This window comes from Dysidea avara, chromosome 3 (assembly GCF_963678975.1).
Source record: "Dysidea avara chromosome 3, odDysAvar1.4, whole genome shotgun sequence".
Lineage (NCBI taxonomy): Eukaryota > Metazoa > Porifera > Demospongiae > Dictyoceratida > Dysideidae > Dysidea > Dysidea avara.
This window is the reverse complement of record NC_089274.1, coordinates 36,805,931-36,826,186: the sequence shown is the minus strand read 5'-3', so window position 1 is coordinate 36,826,186 and position 20,256 is coordinate 36,805,931. Positions and strand designations below refer to the sequence as shown.

At 36.2% G+C, this 20,256-nt stretch overlaps 1 protein-coding gene across 1 annotated transcript; it reads left to right on the top strand.

The window, feature by feature from the left end:
• Positions 1–169: 169 nt before the first annotated feature.
• On the top strand, positions 170–18,271 carry LOC136248483 (mucin-2-like). The gene is made up of 18 exons (XM_066040260.1): positions 170–539; positions 1,460–1,849; positions 1,903–2,196; positions 3,818–4,162; positions 5,069–5,458; positions 5,513–5,806; positions 7,055–7,399; positions 8,306–8,695; positions 8,750–9,043; positions 10,292–10,636; positions 11,551–11,940; positions 11,995–12,288; positions 13,517–13,861; positions 14,768–15,157; positions 15,211–15,504; positions 16,729–17,073; positions 18,085–18,156; positions 18,213–18,271. The coding sequence occupies exons 1-18, from the start codon at positions 170–172 to the stop codon at positions 18,269–18,271; spliced, it is 5,646 nt and encodes a 1,881-aa protein (XP_065896332.1).
• Positions 18,272–20,256: the final 1,985 nt, after the last annotated feature.

Here is a 20,256-nt window from a genome sequence, read left to right as displayed (position 1 = left end):
GTAGTGTGTTCTTAACTGTATTTTAGTTTATCTATAATTTCTGGTAGCCTACGAAGCTCACAACATTGCTTTTTGGTAGGACAAGAGTGTAAAAGAACTATAAAAAGTTGTTACTCCCATATTTCAAACCAGCAAGAATATGCTAAAGTGACCATAATTAAAAATTAAAATGTTAATGTTCCTAATTGTTTCAGATGTTTCAGATGTCACAGTCACCATAGTCAGTAGTCCAGCTGGTACACCAGTTAGTGGATCTACTAACACATTTGACTATCCCATATTGAGTAGTGTCACTCTGACATGTATGGTAACATTGTTTAATGGAGGAATATATACTGGACCATATCAGTGGAACACTACAGGATGTTATACTAACACTGCTCATAATAGTGGTGATCCAACATGTTTTCCTACTGGTCAGACAACACAAAATGTAACCGATAATAATCTACTGGCAGATGATGCTGGTACCATCACTTGTACTGTAACTGTTAATGATGTGGACTATACTAGTGATCCATTAACACTTCGACTATCAGGTGAACATGTGTAGTGATGTTTGTGGATTAAAAAAATGTAGAGCAAGTGGCATAGTTTATGTGTGATAGGATGAAGAGTAGTTAGAAGTAGTTTATTAGGGCAGCTGTGTAAGGATATGACCAGTTGACTTGAAAATAGTCAACTGTGTCATTATTTTGTGTTGAATATTTTTGTGTCACAGGTGGCTAAATTAAACAAATTTTACTGGATATATGTATAATAAGTCATCCTTGATCACAGTGGTCTGTTTCAAAACAACACTGGAAGCTTCACTATAGTCAGTTCCGGATCAAAGTGTGTAAGCACTTGAGATGCCCATAACAACCTTTAGATTTACTATTAGCAGAGTTAGGGGTGACTATAGTTACTTTGTAACTAGGTTATGTAACTAATTACTGTAAAAGTAACTAGTAATATACGTAACTAGTTACGTGTTTTGTATCCAGTAACTTGTAACTAGAGTGACTGTCTGAAAAGTAACTAAGTTACAATAGTAACTAGTTACGATAGTTATATTGTAATTATTGGTAATTATGCTTTAAAAGCAAGATCAGAGCATTTCATTGTTTTTGCTACAGCCACATTAAGTATACACATTCTGTGTACTGTTCTTCATGATTCAGCTTGAGTAATAGACGTAACAGTTGAAACTGAGCAGAAATGGCCACAGAATTGTGATTTTCAAAAAGTGTACCTCCCTACTATTATTAACTCTTGGTGATACATATATCAGGGCGACCTGTAGCATATAGCCTCCTAACTCAGGAGGAAATGCCACCATTATGGGAGGAAGCATGATCTCTGTACTCAAAATAGGAAAATTTAATCCATTCATATTACAAATACTTTTCTATGGCTTCTTAGGGGCTGCAGGAAACACTATCATATGTTTTAATACATAATATGTAATACCTATTAGGAGCTGAAGTTGTTGGTGGAGTGAGAACTACTTTATCTAATACTATTGGCTCCAGTAACATTGTTGATGACTATTCTGCTATTAGATGGAATAATGATCGACCACATGGTATACTGTTTCGTTGTGTGACCGGATTAGGACCTAGTGATAACAGTAATGAAGAGTTGGGTCACATTTCCTTTAATGGTGTTCAAATATCTCATGGTTTATGTGATGGACCTGTGGTACAACCACGCGGAGCTACGATTGCTAATTTCATTGGAGTTATTAATGTAGAATTGTGTTCTAATCCCTTTACTGTTAATGAAGAAGGTGTTTACACTTGTACCATAAGGAACAGTAGTATGGTGGACCAGACTGTGAGGGTGGGTGTGTACTTACCTGTGAGAAGTAAGTCACTTTATAGTGTGATTAATTGTTGTTAACTAACTTCATACACACAGCTGCTCCAGTCATCACCACTACATTATCAACTATCAATGTCGAATTCGGTTCTCCTCTGACATTGTCTTGTACCTCACAAGGTTCTCCCCCAGACACATTCACCTGGATGAAGAATGGTACTCCAGCACCACTAACCCCTACTTTGACTACAGTCACTCATGACAGTACAACAGCAGAGTTTCGCAGTGACTATATTATTAATAGTGTTACTACAACTGATGGTGGAACATATACATGTAGTATAGCTAATCCTATTGGAAGTGATAGTCTTAATGTTACTGTTACCATCACTGGTAAGCGCTTGTATCCTATATAAATATACACTGATGTTTGTAGTTAGGCTAGTGTCAAATATGCCGGCATAGTGCTGAGCAATATGACAATATTTTAGTCAAACCACGGTATCTGTTTTGTTACCATCCAATTGTTTTAACTACCGCAAATACCGTGAATTCTAAAACACAAGTCTTTTACTAGCTAAAACAATATACCCTGTGTGAAGAAGTCTACTTACAGCACATATGAATGGATATGTACAGCAGTAAATATATTACAGTTGGCTTTCAACCCCAATCTGTCATTAACTGAAAATTTTTTAGGGTTATTTCTGTGTCTAAATCTAGTACTGTAGGTCTGAAATAGCATCAAACTAAGGTATGCCAATAATTTAGTCATAACGCAATATCAAGTTGACAATACCGTACCGTCTATGAAATATCAAAACCGCTCAGCACTATGCCGGCATAATATAAAGCATAATAGGCTGGAGTGCTATGCCAGCATAATGCTAGCATATTAGGTGGACATTTCAAACTATGGAGCTTAATGTCATGAAAATAGAACCATACACCCTAATATAGCAGTGCAAACTGCAATAGAGCACTCCAATTTGTATTGTACATAGTTCCTTAGATCGAACTCTCTAATACAACAGTCTCTTTGTTGTAAAATACTCTAATAGAGCATTCACCGATTAAATGTTCAAAGATAGTTGTAAGAAATGTTGCTAATCTAGGAGCATAAAGCAAGCATATTGGAAACACTGAAGAGGATAATATGAGAAAATTTTGAGAAATTCCTGAAAGTATTTTGGGCTAAACTTTGAGTATATTTACAGTAAATACTGTAGTAGATTAAATTCCAATGTAAATCCAGTATCTCCAGCTATGTAAATACTGTAGACAACTTCATGCATAGTATGCTGATGTTTATTTTAAATATGTTATGTAGTTTATTATTTGTTGTTATTATTAGAAAGTGGTTATTGGACCGAAAAGTTTTTATTTTCACATCAAGTAGTCGCCCCGAGTATTTGACTTTAGGAGACGCATCTAGTAGTTGCTCCGCGCATTCGACTTTAGGGGACGCAAAAAGTAGTATTAGCGTTAGGGTTGGGTTCAGCTTTGGTTGCTTCTTCACCTTTAGCTTACTATATGCTGACACTACTTTTATAAGATAGAAAAGTAGGAGAGGTGCGTAGCTAGCAGCGGTAGCACAGTAGTTAGCACACTTGCCTAAAGCTCCAGTAGACTAGGGTTCAAGCCCCAGCTGAGTATTGTGGGTTTTTTTGTGTTGTGATCCTTTTTTTTTGTAAGTTTTACTGTCGGTTCAATAGCCAGTAAGGCTTATTGAACTGACTTTCGGTTTAGTGTCCACTGTCTTATTATTATTATTATTAAATTGAATCACATTGCTGAGTACTGCTAAGGAAGTCTAATCCCAACAATTACTCCAACCACAAATAATATACAGTAGTGTGTTAGCTTATCTATAATTCTGTTAGCTTACAAAGCTCACAACATTGCCTTTTGGTATGACAGTTGGAGAAGAGAGTAAAAGTACCGTAAAAAGTTGTTACTTCCATATTTCAAATCATTTACCATATTTAGATATTAATATTCCTAATTGTTTCAGATGTTCCAGATGTCATAGTTACCATAGTCAGTAGTCCAGCTGGTACACCAGTTAGTGGATCTACTAACACATTTGACTATCCCATATTGAGTAGTGTCACTCTGACATGTATGGTAACATTGTTTAATGGAGGAACATATACTGGACCATATCAGTGGAACACTACAGGATGTTATACTAACACTGGTCATAATAGTGGTAATCCAACATGTTTTCCTACTGGTCAGACAACACAAAATGTAACCAATAATAATCTACTGGCAGATGATGCTGGTACCATCACTTGTACTGTACCTGTTAATGATGTGGACTATACTAGTGATCCATTAACACTTCGAATATCAGGTGAGCATGTGTAGTGATGTTTGTGGATTAATGTAGAGCAAGTGGCATAGTTTATGTGTGATAGGATGAAGAGTAGTTTGAAGTAGTTTACTAGGGCAGCTGTGTAAGGATATGACCAGTTGACTTGAAAATAGTCATCTGTGTCATTATTTTGTGTTGAATATTTTTGTGTCACAGGTGGCTAAATTAAACAAATTTTACTGGATATATGTATAATAAGTCATCCTTGATCACAGTGGTCTGTTTCAAAACAACACTGGAAGCTTCACTATAGTCAGTTCCGGATCAAAGTGTGCAAGCACTTGAGATGCCCATAACAACCTTTAGATTTACTATTAGCAGAGTTAGGGGTGACTATAGTTACTTTGTAACTAGGTTATGTAACTAATTACTGTAAAAGTAACTAGTAATATATGTAACTAGTTTCGTGCTTTGTATCCAGTAACTTGTAACTAGAGTGACTGTCTGAAAAGTAACTAAGTTACAATAGTAACTAGTTACGATAGTTATATTGTAATTATTGGTAATTATGCTTTAAAAACAAGATCAGAGCACTTCAATGTTTTGCTACAGCCACATTAGGTAGACACATTCTGTGTACTGTTCTTCATGATTCAGCTTGAGTAATAGACGTAACAGTTGAAACTGAGCAGAAATGGCCACAGAATTGTGATTTTCAAAAAGTGTACCTCCCTACTATTATTAACTCTTGGTGATACATATATCAGGGCGACCTGTGCCTCCTAACTCAGGAGGAAATGCCACCATTATGGGAGGAAGCATGATCTCTGTACTCAAAATAGGAAAATTTAATTCATTCATGTTACAAATACTTTTCTATGGCTTTTTAGGGGCTGCAGGAAACACTATCATATGTTTTAATGCATAATATGTAATACCTATTAGGAGCTGAAGTTGTTGGTGGAGCGAGAACTACTTTATCTAATACTATTGGCTCCAGTAACATTGTTGATGACTATTCTGCTATTAGATGGAATTCTATTCAAGCACCTGGTATACTGTTTCGTTGTGTGACCGGATTAGGACCTAGTGGTAACAGTAATGAAGAGTTGGGTCACATTTCCTTTAATGGTGTTCAAATATCTCATGGTTTATGTGATGGACCTGTGGTACAACCACGTGGAGCTACGATTGCTAATTTCATTGGAGTTATTAATGTAGAATTGTGTTCTAATACCTTTACTGTTAATGAAGAAGGTGTTTACACTTGTACCATAAGGAACAGTAGTATGGTGGACCAAACTGTGAGGGTGGGTGTGTACTTACCTGTGAGAAGTAAGTCACTTTATAAGTGTGATTAATTGTTGTTAACTAACTTCATACACGCAGCTGTTCCAGTCATCACCACTACATTATCAACTGTCAATGTCGAATTCGGTTCTCCTCTGACATTGTCTTGTACCTCACAAGGTTCTCCCCCAGACACATTCACCTGGATGAAGAATGGTACTCCAGCACCACTAACCCCTACTTTGACTACAGTCACTCATGACAGTACTACAGCTGAGTTTCGCAGTGACTATATTATTAATAGTGTTACTACAACTGATGGTGGAACATATACATGTAGCATAGCTAATTCTATTGGAAGTGATAGTCTTAATATAGCTGTTACCATCACTGGTAAGCACTTGTATCCTATATCAATATACACTGATATTTGTAGTTAGGCTTGTGTCAAATATGCCGGTATAATATAAAGCATAATAGGCTGGAGTGCTATGCCAGCATAATGCTAGCATATTAGGTGGACATTTCAAACTATGGAGCTGAAAATAGAACCATACACCCTAATATAGCAGTGCAAACTGCAATAGAGCACTCATTTGCATTGTACATAGTTCCTTAGATCGAACTCTCTAATACAACAGTCTCTTTGTAGTAAAATACTCTAATAGAGCAAACACCGATTAAATGTTCAAAGATAGTTGTAAGAAATGTTGCCAAACTAGGAGCATAATGCAAGCATATTGGAAACACTAAAGAGGATAATATGAGAAAATTTTGAGAAATTCCTGAAAGCATTTTGGGCTAAACTTTGAGTATATTTACAGTAAATACTGTAGTAGATTAAATTCCAATGTAAATCCAGTATCTCCAGCTATGTAAATACTGTAGACAACTTCATACATAGTATGCTGATGTTTATTGTAGATATGTTATGTAGTTTATAATTTGTTGTTATTATTAGAAAGTGGTTATTGGACCGAAAAGTTTTTATTTTCACATCTAGTAGTTGCCCCGAGTATTTGACTTTAGGAGACACGTCTAGTAGTTGCTCCGCGCATTTGACTTTAGGGGACGCAAAAAGTAGTATTAGCGTTAGGGTTGGGTTCAGCTTTGGTTACTTCTTCACCTTTAGCTTACTATATGCTGAGACTACTTTTATAAGATAGAAAAGTAGGGGAGGTGCGTAGCTAGCAGCGGTAGCACAGTAGTTAGCACACTTGCCTAAAGCTCCAGTAGACTAGGGTTCAAGCCCCAGCTGAGTATTGTGGGGTTTTTTGTGTTGTGATCCTTTTTTTTTTGTAAGTTTTACTGTCGGTTCAATAGCCAGTAAGGCTTATTGAACTAACTTTCGGTTTAGTGTCCACTGTCTTATTATATTATTATTAAATTGAATCACATTGCTGAGTACTGCTAAGGAAGTCTAATCCCAACAATTACTTCAACCACAAATAATATACAGTAGTGTGTTAGCTTATCTATAATTCTGTTAGCTTATCTATAATTCTGTTAGCTTACAAAGCTCACAACATTGCCTTTTGGTATAACAGTTGGAGAAGAGAGTAAAAGTACCGTAAAAAGTTGTTACTTCCATATTTCAAATCAGTTACCATATTTAGATATTAATATTCCTAATTGTTTCAGATGTTCCAGATGTCATAGTTACCATAGTCAGTAGTCCAGCTGGTACACCAGTTAGTGGATCTACTAACACATTTGACTATCCCATATTGAGTAGTGTCACTCTGACATGTATGGTAACATTGTTTAATGGAGGAACATATACTGGACCATATCAGTGGAACACTACAGGATGTTATACTAACACTGGTCATAATAGTGGTAATCCAACATGTTTTCCTACTGGTCAGACAACACAAAATGTAACCAATAATAATCTACTGGCAGATGATGCTGGTACCATCACTTGTACTGTACCTGTTAATGAAGTGGACTATACTAGTGATCCATTAACACTTCGAATATCAGGTGAGCATGTGTAGTGATGTTTGTGGATTAATGTAGAGCAAGTGGCATAGTTTATGTGTGATAGGATGAAGAGTAGTTTGAAGTAGTTTACTAGGGCAGCTGTGTAAGGATATGACCAGTTGACTTGAAAATAGTCAACCGTGTCATTATTTTGTGTTGAATATTTTTGTGTCACAGGTGGCTAAATTAAACAAATTTTACTGGATATATGTATAATAAGTCATCCTTGATCACAGTGGTCTGTTTCAAAACAACACTGGAAGCTTCACTATAGTCAGTTCCGGATCAAAGTGTGCAAGCACTTGAGATGCCCATAACAACCTTTAGATTTACTATTAGCAGAGTTAGGGGTGACTATAGTTACTTTGTAACTAGGTTATGTAACTAATTACTGTAAAAGTAACTAGTAATATACGTAACTAGTTACGTTCTTTGTATCCAGTAACTTGTAACTAGAGTGACTGTCTGAAAAGTAACTAAGTTACAATAGTAACTAGTTACGATAGTTATATTGTAATTATTGGTAATTATGCTTTAAAAGCAAGATCAGAGCAATTCAATGTTTTGCTACAGCCACATTAGGTAGACACATTCTGTGTACTGTTCTTCATGATTCAGCTTGAGTAATAGACGTAACAGTTGAAACTGAGCAGAAATGGCCACAGAATTGTGATTTTCAAAAAGTGTACCTCCCTACTATTATTAACTCTTGGTGATACATATATCAGGGCGACCTGTGCCTCCTAACTCAGGAGGAAATGCCACCATTATGGGAGGAAGCATGATCTCTGTACTCAAAATAGGAAAATTTAATTCATTCATGTTACAAATACTTTTCTATGGCTTTTTAGGGGCTGCAGGAAACACTATCATATGTTTTAATGCATAATATGTAATACCTATTAGGAGCTGAAGTTGTTGGTGGAGCGAGAACTACTTTATCTAATACTATTGGCTCCAGTAACATTGTTGATGACTATTCTGCTATTAGATGGAATTCTATTCAAGCACCTGGTATACTGTTTCGTTGTGTGACCGGATTAGGACCTAGTGGTAACAGTAATGAAGAGTTGGGTCACATTTCCTTTAATGGTGTTCAAATATCTCATGGTTTATGTGATGGACCTGTGGTACAACCACGTGGAGCTACGATTGCTAATTTCATTGGAGTTATTAATGTAGAATTGTGTTCTAATACCTTTACTGTTAATGAAGAAGGTGTTTACACTTGTACCATAAGGAACAGTAGTATGGTGGACCAAACTGTGAGGGTGGGTGTGTACTTACCTGTGAGAAGTAAGTCACTTTATAAGTGTGATTAATTGTTGTTAACTAACTTCATACACGCAGCTGTTCCAGTCATCACCACTACATTATCAACTGTCAATGTCGAATTTGGTTCTCCTCTGACATTGTCTTGTACCTCACAAGGTTCTCCCCCAGACACATTCACCTGGATGAAGAATGGTACTCCAGCACCACTAACCCCTACTTTGACTACAGTCACTCATGACAGTACTACAGCTGAGTTTCGCAGTGACTATATTATTAATAGTGTTACTACAACTGATGGTGGAACATATACATGTAGCATAGCTAATTCTATTGGAAGTGATAGTCTTAATATAGCTGTTACCATCAATGGTAAGCACTTGTATCCTATATCAATATACACTGATATTTGTAGTTAGGCTTGTGTCAAATATGCCGGTATAATATAAAGCATAATAGGCTGGAGTGCTATGCCAGCATAATGCTAGCATATTAGGTGGACATTTCAAACTATGGAGCTGAAAATAGAACCATACACCCTAATATAGCAGTGCAAACTGCAATAGAGCACTCATTTGCATTGTACATAGTTCCTTAGATCGAACTCTCTAATACAACAGTCTCTTTGTAGTAAAATACTCTAATAGAGCAAACACCGATTAAATGTTCAAAGATAGTTGTAAGAAATGTTGCCAAACTAGGAGCATAATGCAAGCATATTGGAAACACTAAAGAGGATAATATGAGAAAATTTTGAGAAATTCCTGAAAGCATTTTGGGCTAAACTTTGAGTATATTTACAGTAAATACTGTAGTAGATTAAATTCCAATGTAAATCCAGTATCTCCAGCTATGTAAATACTGTAGACAACTTCATACATAGTATGCTGATGTTTATTGTAGATATGTTATGTAGTTTATAATTTGTTGTTATTATTAGAAAGTGGTTATTGGACCGAAAAGTTTTTATTTTCACATCTAGTAGTTGCCCCGAGTATTTGACTTTAGGAGACACGTCTAGTAGTTGCTCCGCGCATTTGACTTTAGGGGACGCAAAAAGTAGTATTAGCGTTAGGGTTGGGTTCAGCTTTGGTTACTTCTTCACCTTTAGCTTACTATATGCTGAGACTACTTTTATAAGATAGAAAAGTAGGGGAGGTGCGTAGCTAGCAGCGGTAGCACAGTAGTTAGCACACTTGCCTAAAGCTCCAGTAGACTAGGGTTCAAGCCCCAGCTGAGTATTGTGGGGTTTTTTGTGTTGTGATCCTTTTTTTTTTGTAAGTTTTACTGTCGGTTCAATAGCCAGTAAGGCTTATTGAACTAACTTTCGGTTTAGTGTCCACTGTCTTATTATATTATTATTAAATTGAATCACATTGCTGAGTACTGCTAAGGAAGTCTAATCCCAACAATTACTTCAACCACAAATAATATACAGTAGTGTGTTAGCTTATCTATAATTCTGTTAGCTTATCTATAATTCTGTTAGCTTACAAAGCTCACAACATTGCCTTTTGGTATAACAGTTGGAGAAGAGAGTAAAAGTACCGTAAAAAGTTGTTACTTCCATATTTCAAATCAGTTACCATATTTAGATATTAATATTCCTAATTGTTTCAGATGTTCCAGATGTCATAGTTACCATAGTCAGTAGTCCAGCTGGTACACCAGTTAGTGGATCTACTAACACATTTGACTATCCCATATTGAGTAGTGTCACTCTGACATGTATGGTAACATTGTTTAATGGAGGAACATATACTGGACCATATCAGTGGAACACTACAGGATGTTATACTAACACTGGTCATAATAGTGGTAATCCAACATGTTTTCCTACTGGTCAGACAACACAAAATGTAACCAATAATAATCTACTGGCAGATGATGCTGGTACCATCACTTGTACTGTACCTGTTAATGAAGTGGACTATACTAGTGATCCATTAACACTTCGAATATCAGGTGAGCATGTGTAGTGATGTTTGTGGATTAATGTAGAGCAAGTGGCATAGTTTATGTGTGATAGGATGAAGAGTAGTTTGAAGTAGTTTACTAGGGCAGCTGTGTAAGGATATGACCAGTTGACTTGAAAATAGTCAACCGTGTCATTATTTTGTGTTGAATATTTTTGTGTCACAGGTGGCTAAATTAAACAAATTTTACTGGATATATGTATAATAAGTCATCCTTGATCACAGTGGTCTGTTTCAAAACAACACTGGAAGCTTCACTATAGTCAGTTCCGGATCAAAGTGTGCAAGCACTTGAGATGCCCATAACAACCTTTAGATTTACTATTAGCAGAGTTAGGGGTGACTATAGTTACTTTGTAACTAGGTTATGTAACTAATTACTGTAAAAGTAACTAGTAATATACGTAACTAGTTACGTTCTTTGTATCCAGTAACTTGTAACTAGAGTGACTGTCTGAAAAGTAACTAAGTTACAATAGTAACTAGTTACGATAGTTATATTGTAATTATTGGTAATTATGCTTTAAAAGCAAGATCAGAGCAATTCAATGTTTTGCTACAGCCACATTAGGTAGACACATTCTGTGTACTGTTCTTCATGATTCAGCTTGAGTAATAGACGTAACAGTTGAAACTGAGCAGAAATGGCCACAGAATTGTGATTTTCAAAAAGTGTACCTCCCTACTATTATTAACTCTTAGTGATACATATATCAGGGCGACCTGTAGCATATAGCCTCCTAACTCAGGAGGAAATGCCACCATTATGGGAGGAAGCATGATCTCTGTACTCAAAATAGGAAAATTTAATTCATTCATGTTACAAATACTTTTCTATGGCTTCTTAGGGGTTGCAGGAAACACTATCATATGTTTTAATGCATAATATGTAATACCTATTAGGAGCTGAAGTTGTTGGTGGAGCGAGAACTACTTTATCTAATACTATTGGCTCCAGTAACATTGTTGATGACTATTCTGCTATTAGATGGAATTCTATTCAAGCACCTGGTATACTGTTTCGTTGTGTGACCGGATTAGGACCTAGTGGTAACAGTAATGAAGAGTTGGGTCACATTTCCTTTAATGGTGTTCAAATATCTCATGGTTTATGTGATGGACCTGTGGTACAACCACGTGGAGCTACGATTGCTAATTTCATTGGAGTTATTAATGTAGAATTGTGTTCTAATACCTTTACTGTTAATGAAGAAGGTGTTTACACTTGTACCATAATGAACAGTAGTATGGTGGACCAAACTGTGAGGGTGGGTGTGTACTTACCTGTGAGAAGTAAGTCACTTTATAAGTGTGATTAATTGTTGTTAACTAACTTCATACACACAGCTGTTCCAGTCATCACCACTACATTATCAACTGTCAATGTCGAATTTGGTTCTCCTCTGACATTGTCTTGTACCTCACAAGGTTCTCCCCCAGACACATTCACCTGGATGAAGAATGGTACTCCAGCACCACTAACCCCTACTTTGACTACAGTCACTCATAACAGTACTACAGCTGAGTTTCGCAGTGACTATATTATTAATAGTGTTACTACAACTGATGGTGGAACATATACATGTAGCATAGCTAATCCTATTGGAAGTGATAGTCTTAATATAGCTGTTACCATCACTGGTAAGCACTTGTATCCTATATCAATATACACTGATATTTGTAGTTAGGCTTGTGTCAAATATGCCGGTATAATATAAAGCATAATAGGCTGGAGTGCTATGCCAGCATAATGCTAGCATATTAGGTGGACATTTCAAACTATGGAGCTGAAAATAGAACCATACACCCTAATATAGCAGTGCAAACTGCAATAGAGCACTCATTTGCATTGTACATAGTTCCTTAGATCGAACTCTCTAATACAACAGTCTCTTTGTAGTAAAATACTCTAATAGAGCAAACACCGATTAAATGTTCAAAGATAGTTGTAAGAAATGTTGCTAAACTAGGAGCATAATGCAAGCATATTGGAAACACTAAAGAGGATAATATGAGAAAATTTTGAGAAATTCCTGAAAGCATTTTGGGCTAAACTTTGAGTATATTTACAGTAAATACTGTAGTAGATTAAATTCCAATGTAAATCCAGTATCTCCAGCTATGTAAATACTGTAGACAACTTCATGCATAGTATGCTGATGTTTATTTTAAATATGTTATGTAGTTTATAATTTGTTGTTATTATTAGAAAGTGGTTATTGGACCGAAAAGTTTTTATTTTCACATCAAGTAGTTGCCCCGAGTATTTGACTTTAGGAGATGCGTCTAGTAGTTGCTCCGCTCATTCGACTTTAGGGGACGCAAAAAGTAGTATTAGCGTTAGGGTTGGATTCAGCTTTGGTTACTTCTTCACCTTTAGCTTACTATATGCTGAGACTACTTTTATAAGATAGAAAAGTAGGGGAGGTGCGTAGCTAGCAGCGGTAGCACAGTAGTTAGCACACTTGCCTAAAGCTCCAGTAGACTAGGGTTCAAGCCCCAGCTGAGTATTGTGGGGTTTTTTGTGTTGTGATCCTTTTTTTTTTGTAAGTTTTACTGTCGGTTCAATAGCCAGTAAGGCTTATTGAACTGACTTTCGGTTTAGTGTCCACTGTCTTATTATATTATTATTAAATTGAATCACATTGCTGAGTACTGCTAAGGAAGTCTAATCCCAACAATTACTTCAACCACAAATAATATACAGTAGTGTGTTAGCTTATCTATAATTCTGTTAGCTTACAAAGCTCACAACATTGCCTTTTGGTATAACAGTTGGAGAAGAGAGTAAAAGTACCGTAAAAAGTTGTTACTTCCATATTTCAAATCAGTTACCATATTTAGATATTAATATTCCTAATTGTTTCAGATGTTCCAGATGTCATAGTTACCATAGTCAGTAGTCCAGCTGGTACACCAGTTAGTGGATCTACTAACACATTTGACTATCCCATATTGAGTAGTGTCACTCTGACATGTATGGTAACATTGTTTAATGGAGGAACATATACTGGACCATATCAGTGGAACACTACAGGATGTTATACTAACACTGGTCATAATAGTGGTGATCCAATATGTTTTCCTACTGGTCAGACAACACAAAATGTAACCAATAATAATCTACTGGCAGATGATGCTGGTACCATCACTTGTACTGTACCTGTTAATGATGTGGACTATACTAGTGATCCATTAACACTTCGAATATCAGGTGAGCATGTGTAGTGATGTTTGTGGATTAATGTAGAGCAAGTGGCATAGTTTATGTGTGATAGGATGAAGAGTAGTTTGAAGTAGTTTACTAGGGCAGCTGTGTAGGATATGACCAGTTGACTTGAAAATAGTCAACTGTGTCATTATTTTGTTGTGAATATTTTTGTGTCACAGGTGGCTAAATTAAACAAATTTTACTGGATATATGTATAATAAGTCATCCTTGATCACAGTGGTCTGTTTCAAAACAACACTGGAAGCTTCACTATAGTCAGTTCCGGATCAAAGTGTGCAAGCACTTGAGATGCCCATAACAACCTTTAGATTTACTATTAGCAGAGTTAGGGGTGACTATAGTTACTTTGTAACTAGGTTATGTAACTAATTACTGTAAAAGTAACTAGTAATATACGTAACTAGTCACGTGCTTTGTATCCAGTAACTTGTAACTAGAGTGACTGTCTGAAAAGTAACTAAGTTACAATAGTAACTAGTTACGATAGTTATATTGTAATTATTGGTAATTATGCTTTAAAAGCAAGATCAGAGCACTTCAATGTTTTTGCTACAGCCACATTAAGTAGACACATTCTGTGTACTGTTCTTCATGATTCAGCTTGAGTAATAGACGTAACAGTTGAAACTGAGCAGAAATGGCCACAGAATTGTGATTTTCAAAAAGTGTACCTCCCTACTATTATTAACTCTTGGTGATACATATATCAGGGCGACCTGTGCCTCCTAACTCAGGAGGAAATGCCACCATTATGGGAGGAAGCATGATCTCTGTACTCAAAATAGGAAAATTTAATTCATTCATGTTACAAATACTTTTCTATGGCTTTTTAGGGGCTGCAGGAAACACTATCATATGTTTTAATGCATAATATGTAATACCTATTAGGAGCTGAAGTTGTTGGTGGAGCGAGAACTACTTTATCTAATACTATTGGCTCCAGTAACATTGTTGATGACTATTCTGCTATTAGATGGAATTCTATTCAAGCACCTGGTATACTGTTTCGTTGTGTGACCGGATTAGGACCTAGTGGTAACAGTAATGAAGAGTTGGGTCACATTTCCTTTAATGGTGTTCAAATATCTCATGGTTTATGTGATGGACCTGTGGTACAACCACGTGGAGCTACGATTGCTAATTTCATTGGAGTTATTAATGTAGAATTGTGTTCTAATACCTTTACTGTTAATGAAGAAGGTGTTTACACTTGTACCATAATGAACAGTAGTATGGTGGACCAAACTGTGAGGGTGGGTGTGTACTTACCTGTGAGAAGTATGTCACTTTATAGTGTGATTAATTGTTGTTAACTAACTTCATACACACAGCTGTTCCAGTCATCACCACTACATTATCAATTGTGATTGTCGAATTCGGTTCTCCTCTGACATTGTCTTGTACCTCACAAGGTTCTCCCCCAGACACATTCACCTGGATGAAGAATGGTACTCCAGCACCACTAACCCCTACTTTGACTACAGTCACTCATAACAGTACTACAGCTGAGTTTCGCAGTGACTATATTATTAATAGTGTTACTACAACTGATGGTGGAACATATACATGTAGCATAGCTAATCCTATTGGAAGTGATAGTCTTAATATAGCTGTTACCATCACTGGTAAGCACTTGTATCCTATATCAATATACACTGATATTTGTAGTTAGGATTGTGTCAAATATGCCGGTATAATATAAAGCATAATAGGCTGGAGTGCTATGCCAGCATAATGCTAGCATATTAGGTGGACATTTCAAACTATGGAGCTGAAAATAGAACCATACACCCTAATATAGCAGTGCAAACTGCAATAGAGCACTCATTTGCATTGTACATAGTTCCTTAGATCGAACTCTCTAATACAACAGTCTCTTTGTAGTAAAATACTCTAATAGAGCAAACACCGATTAAATGTTCAAAGATAGTTGTAAGAAATGTTGCTAAACTAGGAGCATAATGCAAGCATATTGGAAACACTGAAGAGGATAATATGAGAAAATTTTGAGAAATTCCTGAAAGCATTTTGGGCAAAACTTTGAGCATATATTTGTGACTTAGGCCTATTTACAGTAGTAGATGTAAATCCAGTATCTCCAGCTACGTAAATACTGTAGACAACTTCATGCATAGTGTGCTGATGTTTATTGTAGATATGTTATGTAGTTTATAATTTGTTGTTATTATTAGAAAGTGGTTATTGAACCGAAAAGTTTTTATTTTCCCATCTAGTAGTTGCCCCGAGTATTTGACTTTAGTAGACGCGTCTAGTAGTTGTTCCATGTATTCGACTTTAGGGGACGCAAAAAGTAGTATTAGCGTTAGGGTTGGGTTCAGCTTTGGTTACTTCTTCACCTTTAGCTTACTATATGCTGAGACTACTTTTATAAAATAGAAAAGTAGGGAGGTGCGTAGCTAGCAGCGGTAGCACAGTAATTAACACACTTGCCTAAAGCTCCAGTAGACTAGGGTTCAAGCCCCAGCTGAGTATTGTGGGGTTTTTTGTGTTGTGATCCTTTTTTTTGTAAGTTTTACTGTCGGTTCAATAGCCAGTAAGGCTTATTGAACTGACTTTCGGTTTAGTGTCCACTGTCTTATTATATTATTATTAAATTGAATCACATTGCTGAGTACTGCTAAGGAAGTCTAATTCCAACAATTACTTCAACCACAAATAATATACAGTAGTGTGTTAGCTTATCTATAATTCTGTTAGCTTATAAAGCTCGCAACATTGCTTTTTGGTATGACAGTTGGAGAAGAGAGTAAAAGTACCGTAAAAAGTTGTTACTCCCATATTTCAAACCAGTTACCATAATTAGATATTAATGTTCCTAATTGTTTCAGATGTTTCAGATGTCACAGTCACCATAGTCAGTAGTCCAGCTGGTACACCAGTTAATGGATCTACTAACACATTTGACTATCCCATATTGAGCAGTGTCACTCTGACATGTATGGTAACATTGTCTAATGGAGGAACATATACTGGACCATATCAGTGGAACGCTACAGGATGTTATACTAACACTGGTCATAATAGTGGTAATCCAACATGTTTTCCTACTGGTCAGACAACACAAAATGTAACCGATAATAATCTACTGGCAGATGATGCTGGTACCATCACTTGTACTGTAACTGTTAATGAAGTGGACTATACTAGTGATCCATTAACACTTCGAATATCAGGTGAGCATGTATAGTGATGTTTGTGGATTAATGTAGAGCAAGTGGCATAGTTTATGTGTGATAGGATGAAGAGTAGTTTGAAGTAGTTTACTAGGGCAGCTGTGTAAGGATATGACCAGTTGACTTGAAAATAGTTAACTGTGTCATTATTTTGTGTTCAATATTTTAACAATGGAATACTTTGGCTCATAGGTGGATATATTAAATGAATTTTACTGGACATACGTATAGTTAATTAAGTCATCTTTAACTACAGTGGTCTCATTCAATACAATTGCATATAGTTTGTTAGCAAATGGTATCTGTGACCGGATCTGCGAAAATGGGTATGATAGGCTTTCCAATTACATGCACTTGGCAACCCATAACTTGAATTGTGAATATGGTACCACCCTGAAATATGATCACATTACACTCCTGACATAGTACTATTTCTTAGTGTAATATGAAGTTGACGGTAGTCTATGAATGTATTTGATCATTAGTCATAGGGGTTCAGATATTTGTTCTATAGTTAAGATCAATTCTGATGGAACTTGTGGTGTTGCCGCTTACTCAATGCATCTGCATTGCCATGAGCAGTAGTACTACAGTAAACATATACTCATAGCCAGCTAGATCTACTGCTCATCTCTGAATTCATCCTTATACATGACTGGGAATATCCTTGCGTTCCTTGATAGTGGTTGTTGTTTCAGTGATCAAGGTGAAGCAGCAACCCATCAATAAGCAAGAAAGAAGTTCACTCCAAAAATGCACTTCTTTTTCTATGTGTGAGTATTGATTCCTTCTTCTGTTGCCAACAATGTACATGATACAAAGCCAATAGCATTTCTGACCTATCTGAAAGTTTGTGAGCCAGCATTGTGCCAATTCCATAACTGGAAGCATCACTATAGGTAGTTCCTGATTAAAGTGCACAATCACTTGATCCGACAACAACAACTCTTTAGATTTATTATAAGCCTGTTTCTCTTTTGACCCCCATGACCACACAATGCCTTGATGCAGTAATTGATAGAGTGGACCTAGAACAGTTGGAAGATGAGGCAAATATCTACCATAGTAGGTCAAGAGACTCAAGTATGATTTAGTGCAGTGACATTGGTTGGCTGTGGTGCACTTTATACTACCTACAGTTTGTCCTCATTGGGAGGAGACTGTTGCTGTCAATGCAATAACCCAGATACTTTACTGATGGCTGCATAAAATGACATTGCTCATTTCAAGCCAGCTTTTTGCAACCTACAAAGCACTTCTTTCAATGATTTTAGGCATTGGGCATCATCAGGGCCTGTCACTAAGATGTCGTCAAGGTAAATTGCCATGTCCAGAATTCCTTTACAGGTCTTAATTTAGGATTTTAGCTGCTTAGGACTAGGGTTGGGCGATATTGAATTTGTGACATGCGATTATTACAGGAATCATTTAATGCGATTATTGCAATATTGCATGTGAAAAATTGAAATATAACAACATAGTTTGAAAAGTCCATGTGACTGCTTGTTTTCACTGAGAATTAGTTTACAAACACAACTTCTTTGCTAACATGTTAACCAATTGACATAGTTAGCAATAATATGCATGAACTGTATCAAATATGAGGCCTAGAAGAGACACAAAATGGATGATCAATGCAATAATTATTGCAAAATGTGATAAATATTGCCTATGCGATAATATTGCGAAGCAAAAGTACATGTGATAATGGTATTGCGAGCACTTGCTTAGGCGATATTGGCGATTTATTGAAATATTGCCCAACCCTACTTAGGACAAATGTCCCCTCATGTTAGCAATTATAAGGACATTAGACCAAATTGTACAGACATATATGGGTAAATATAAAAGGGGTAGTTATTTAATCACCAGCTTGAATATGGAAGCAAACAATCAACTGTAAAGGAGAAAAATACAGGAACAGCTATCATATCTTTCATCATTAACTGTATCTGAGATCACATTTAAATGGAAAATCGTGGTAGTGCTTTTATGTTACTAGGTACAAAGAAGTGGAGTGCAGCACATGCAAGTATCTGCATATGTTATTGTACATTATATTATTTCAATATTGTATTTTAATATTATGTTGTCATGATCTTTGAGTAAAATAATATATAAAATGACAGACCGGTTAACAATTAAACTAAAAGTGGTATAAAGTGAAACAATCAACATGTCCACACGCATAGTGACATTATACTAGTGACTCTAACCACTAGTCCCAGTCTTCCAAATTCAACTGAGGTTCTTCATTCTCATCAGACTCAGAGTCAACTATAGTAACACTGGATGATTGTCTGGAAATACAAGTGGGTGCCGTTGTACGAGTAGGTCTTTGAGTTCTGTCTTGCCACCACTGCACTCTCTGCATCCCACTGGCTAAGAGGGGGACTTTCTAGATGAATACACAACAATTCATCAAGCCTTTTTTCACTGAGAGAACATCTCTTGTCGGTTTTCAATATTTTCATCTGTGAAAAACACCTTCTAAATGTCCGTTAGATACTGGTATAGTAAATAACATTTCAATTAGGGAGAGGATATTATTCCACTGAACACAATCACTGTTATTGAACAGCTAATTCCACCATACTTTCCTGTAGTTCTCTGTCAAATTAATGTACATCCTTCCATAGTCAACCATGTCATCCCACTCCTGTTGTAAGAGACTACAGTCAACATTTGCATTTTCCAATGGTACTGAAAACCTTCTAGTGAAGTAAGCCAAAGCATCATATCCGAATGAGGCATCATCAGTCTTTTCCCATCCATGAGTAGCAAGAAGTTTTATGGTGTGTGTAAACAATTCGACATTCTGGCATTTAAATCTATTTTTTAAACATTTTAAAATAGAGTCAACATATTGACCAAAATTGTTTTAAAAAACCTTATTCTCTCCGTGTGGTTGGTAAGTTCCACACCCTAATATATTGCTTTACCATCATCTTCACGCAGTCGAAGTAACACTTTTTCGACTGATGGGAGCTTTTCAAATGTATACGTTTTCAGTTTTTGAACATTTTTGGATGTGTGTAAGAAAACTTCGACAGCTCTAACAATACACAACTCACTGTTTTGTAACACTTTACACAAGATTGCAGATGATTTTAAAATATCATGGAACATGGCACACCCTATTAAAATTTTACTTTTCTTCCATCGCAGAATATATCCCTTCAA

Coding starts and splice junctions, on each gene's coding strand:
- LOC136248483 (XM_066040260.1), top strand. CDS start 170: ATGTTAATGTTCCTAATTGTTTCAGATGTTTCAGATGTCACAGTCACC. Junction 5,459..5,512: donor TGTGTACTTACCTGTGAGAA/GTAAGTCACTTT, acceptor TCATACACGCAG/CTGTTCCAGTCATCACCACT. Junction 7,400..8,305: donor ATTAACACTTCGAATATCAG/GTGAGCATGTGT, acceptor AATACCTATTAG/GAGCTGAAGTTGTTGGTGGA.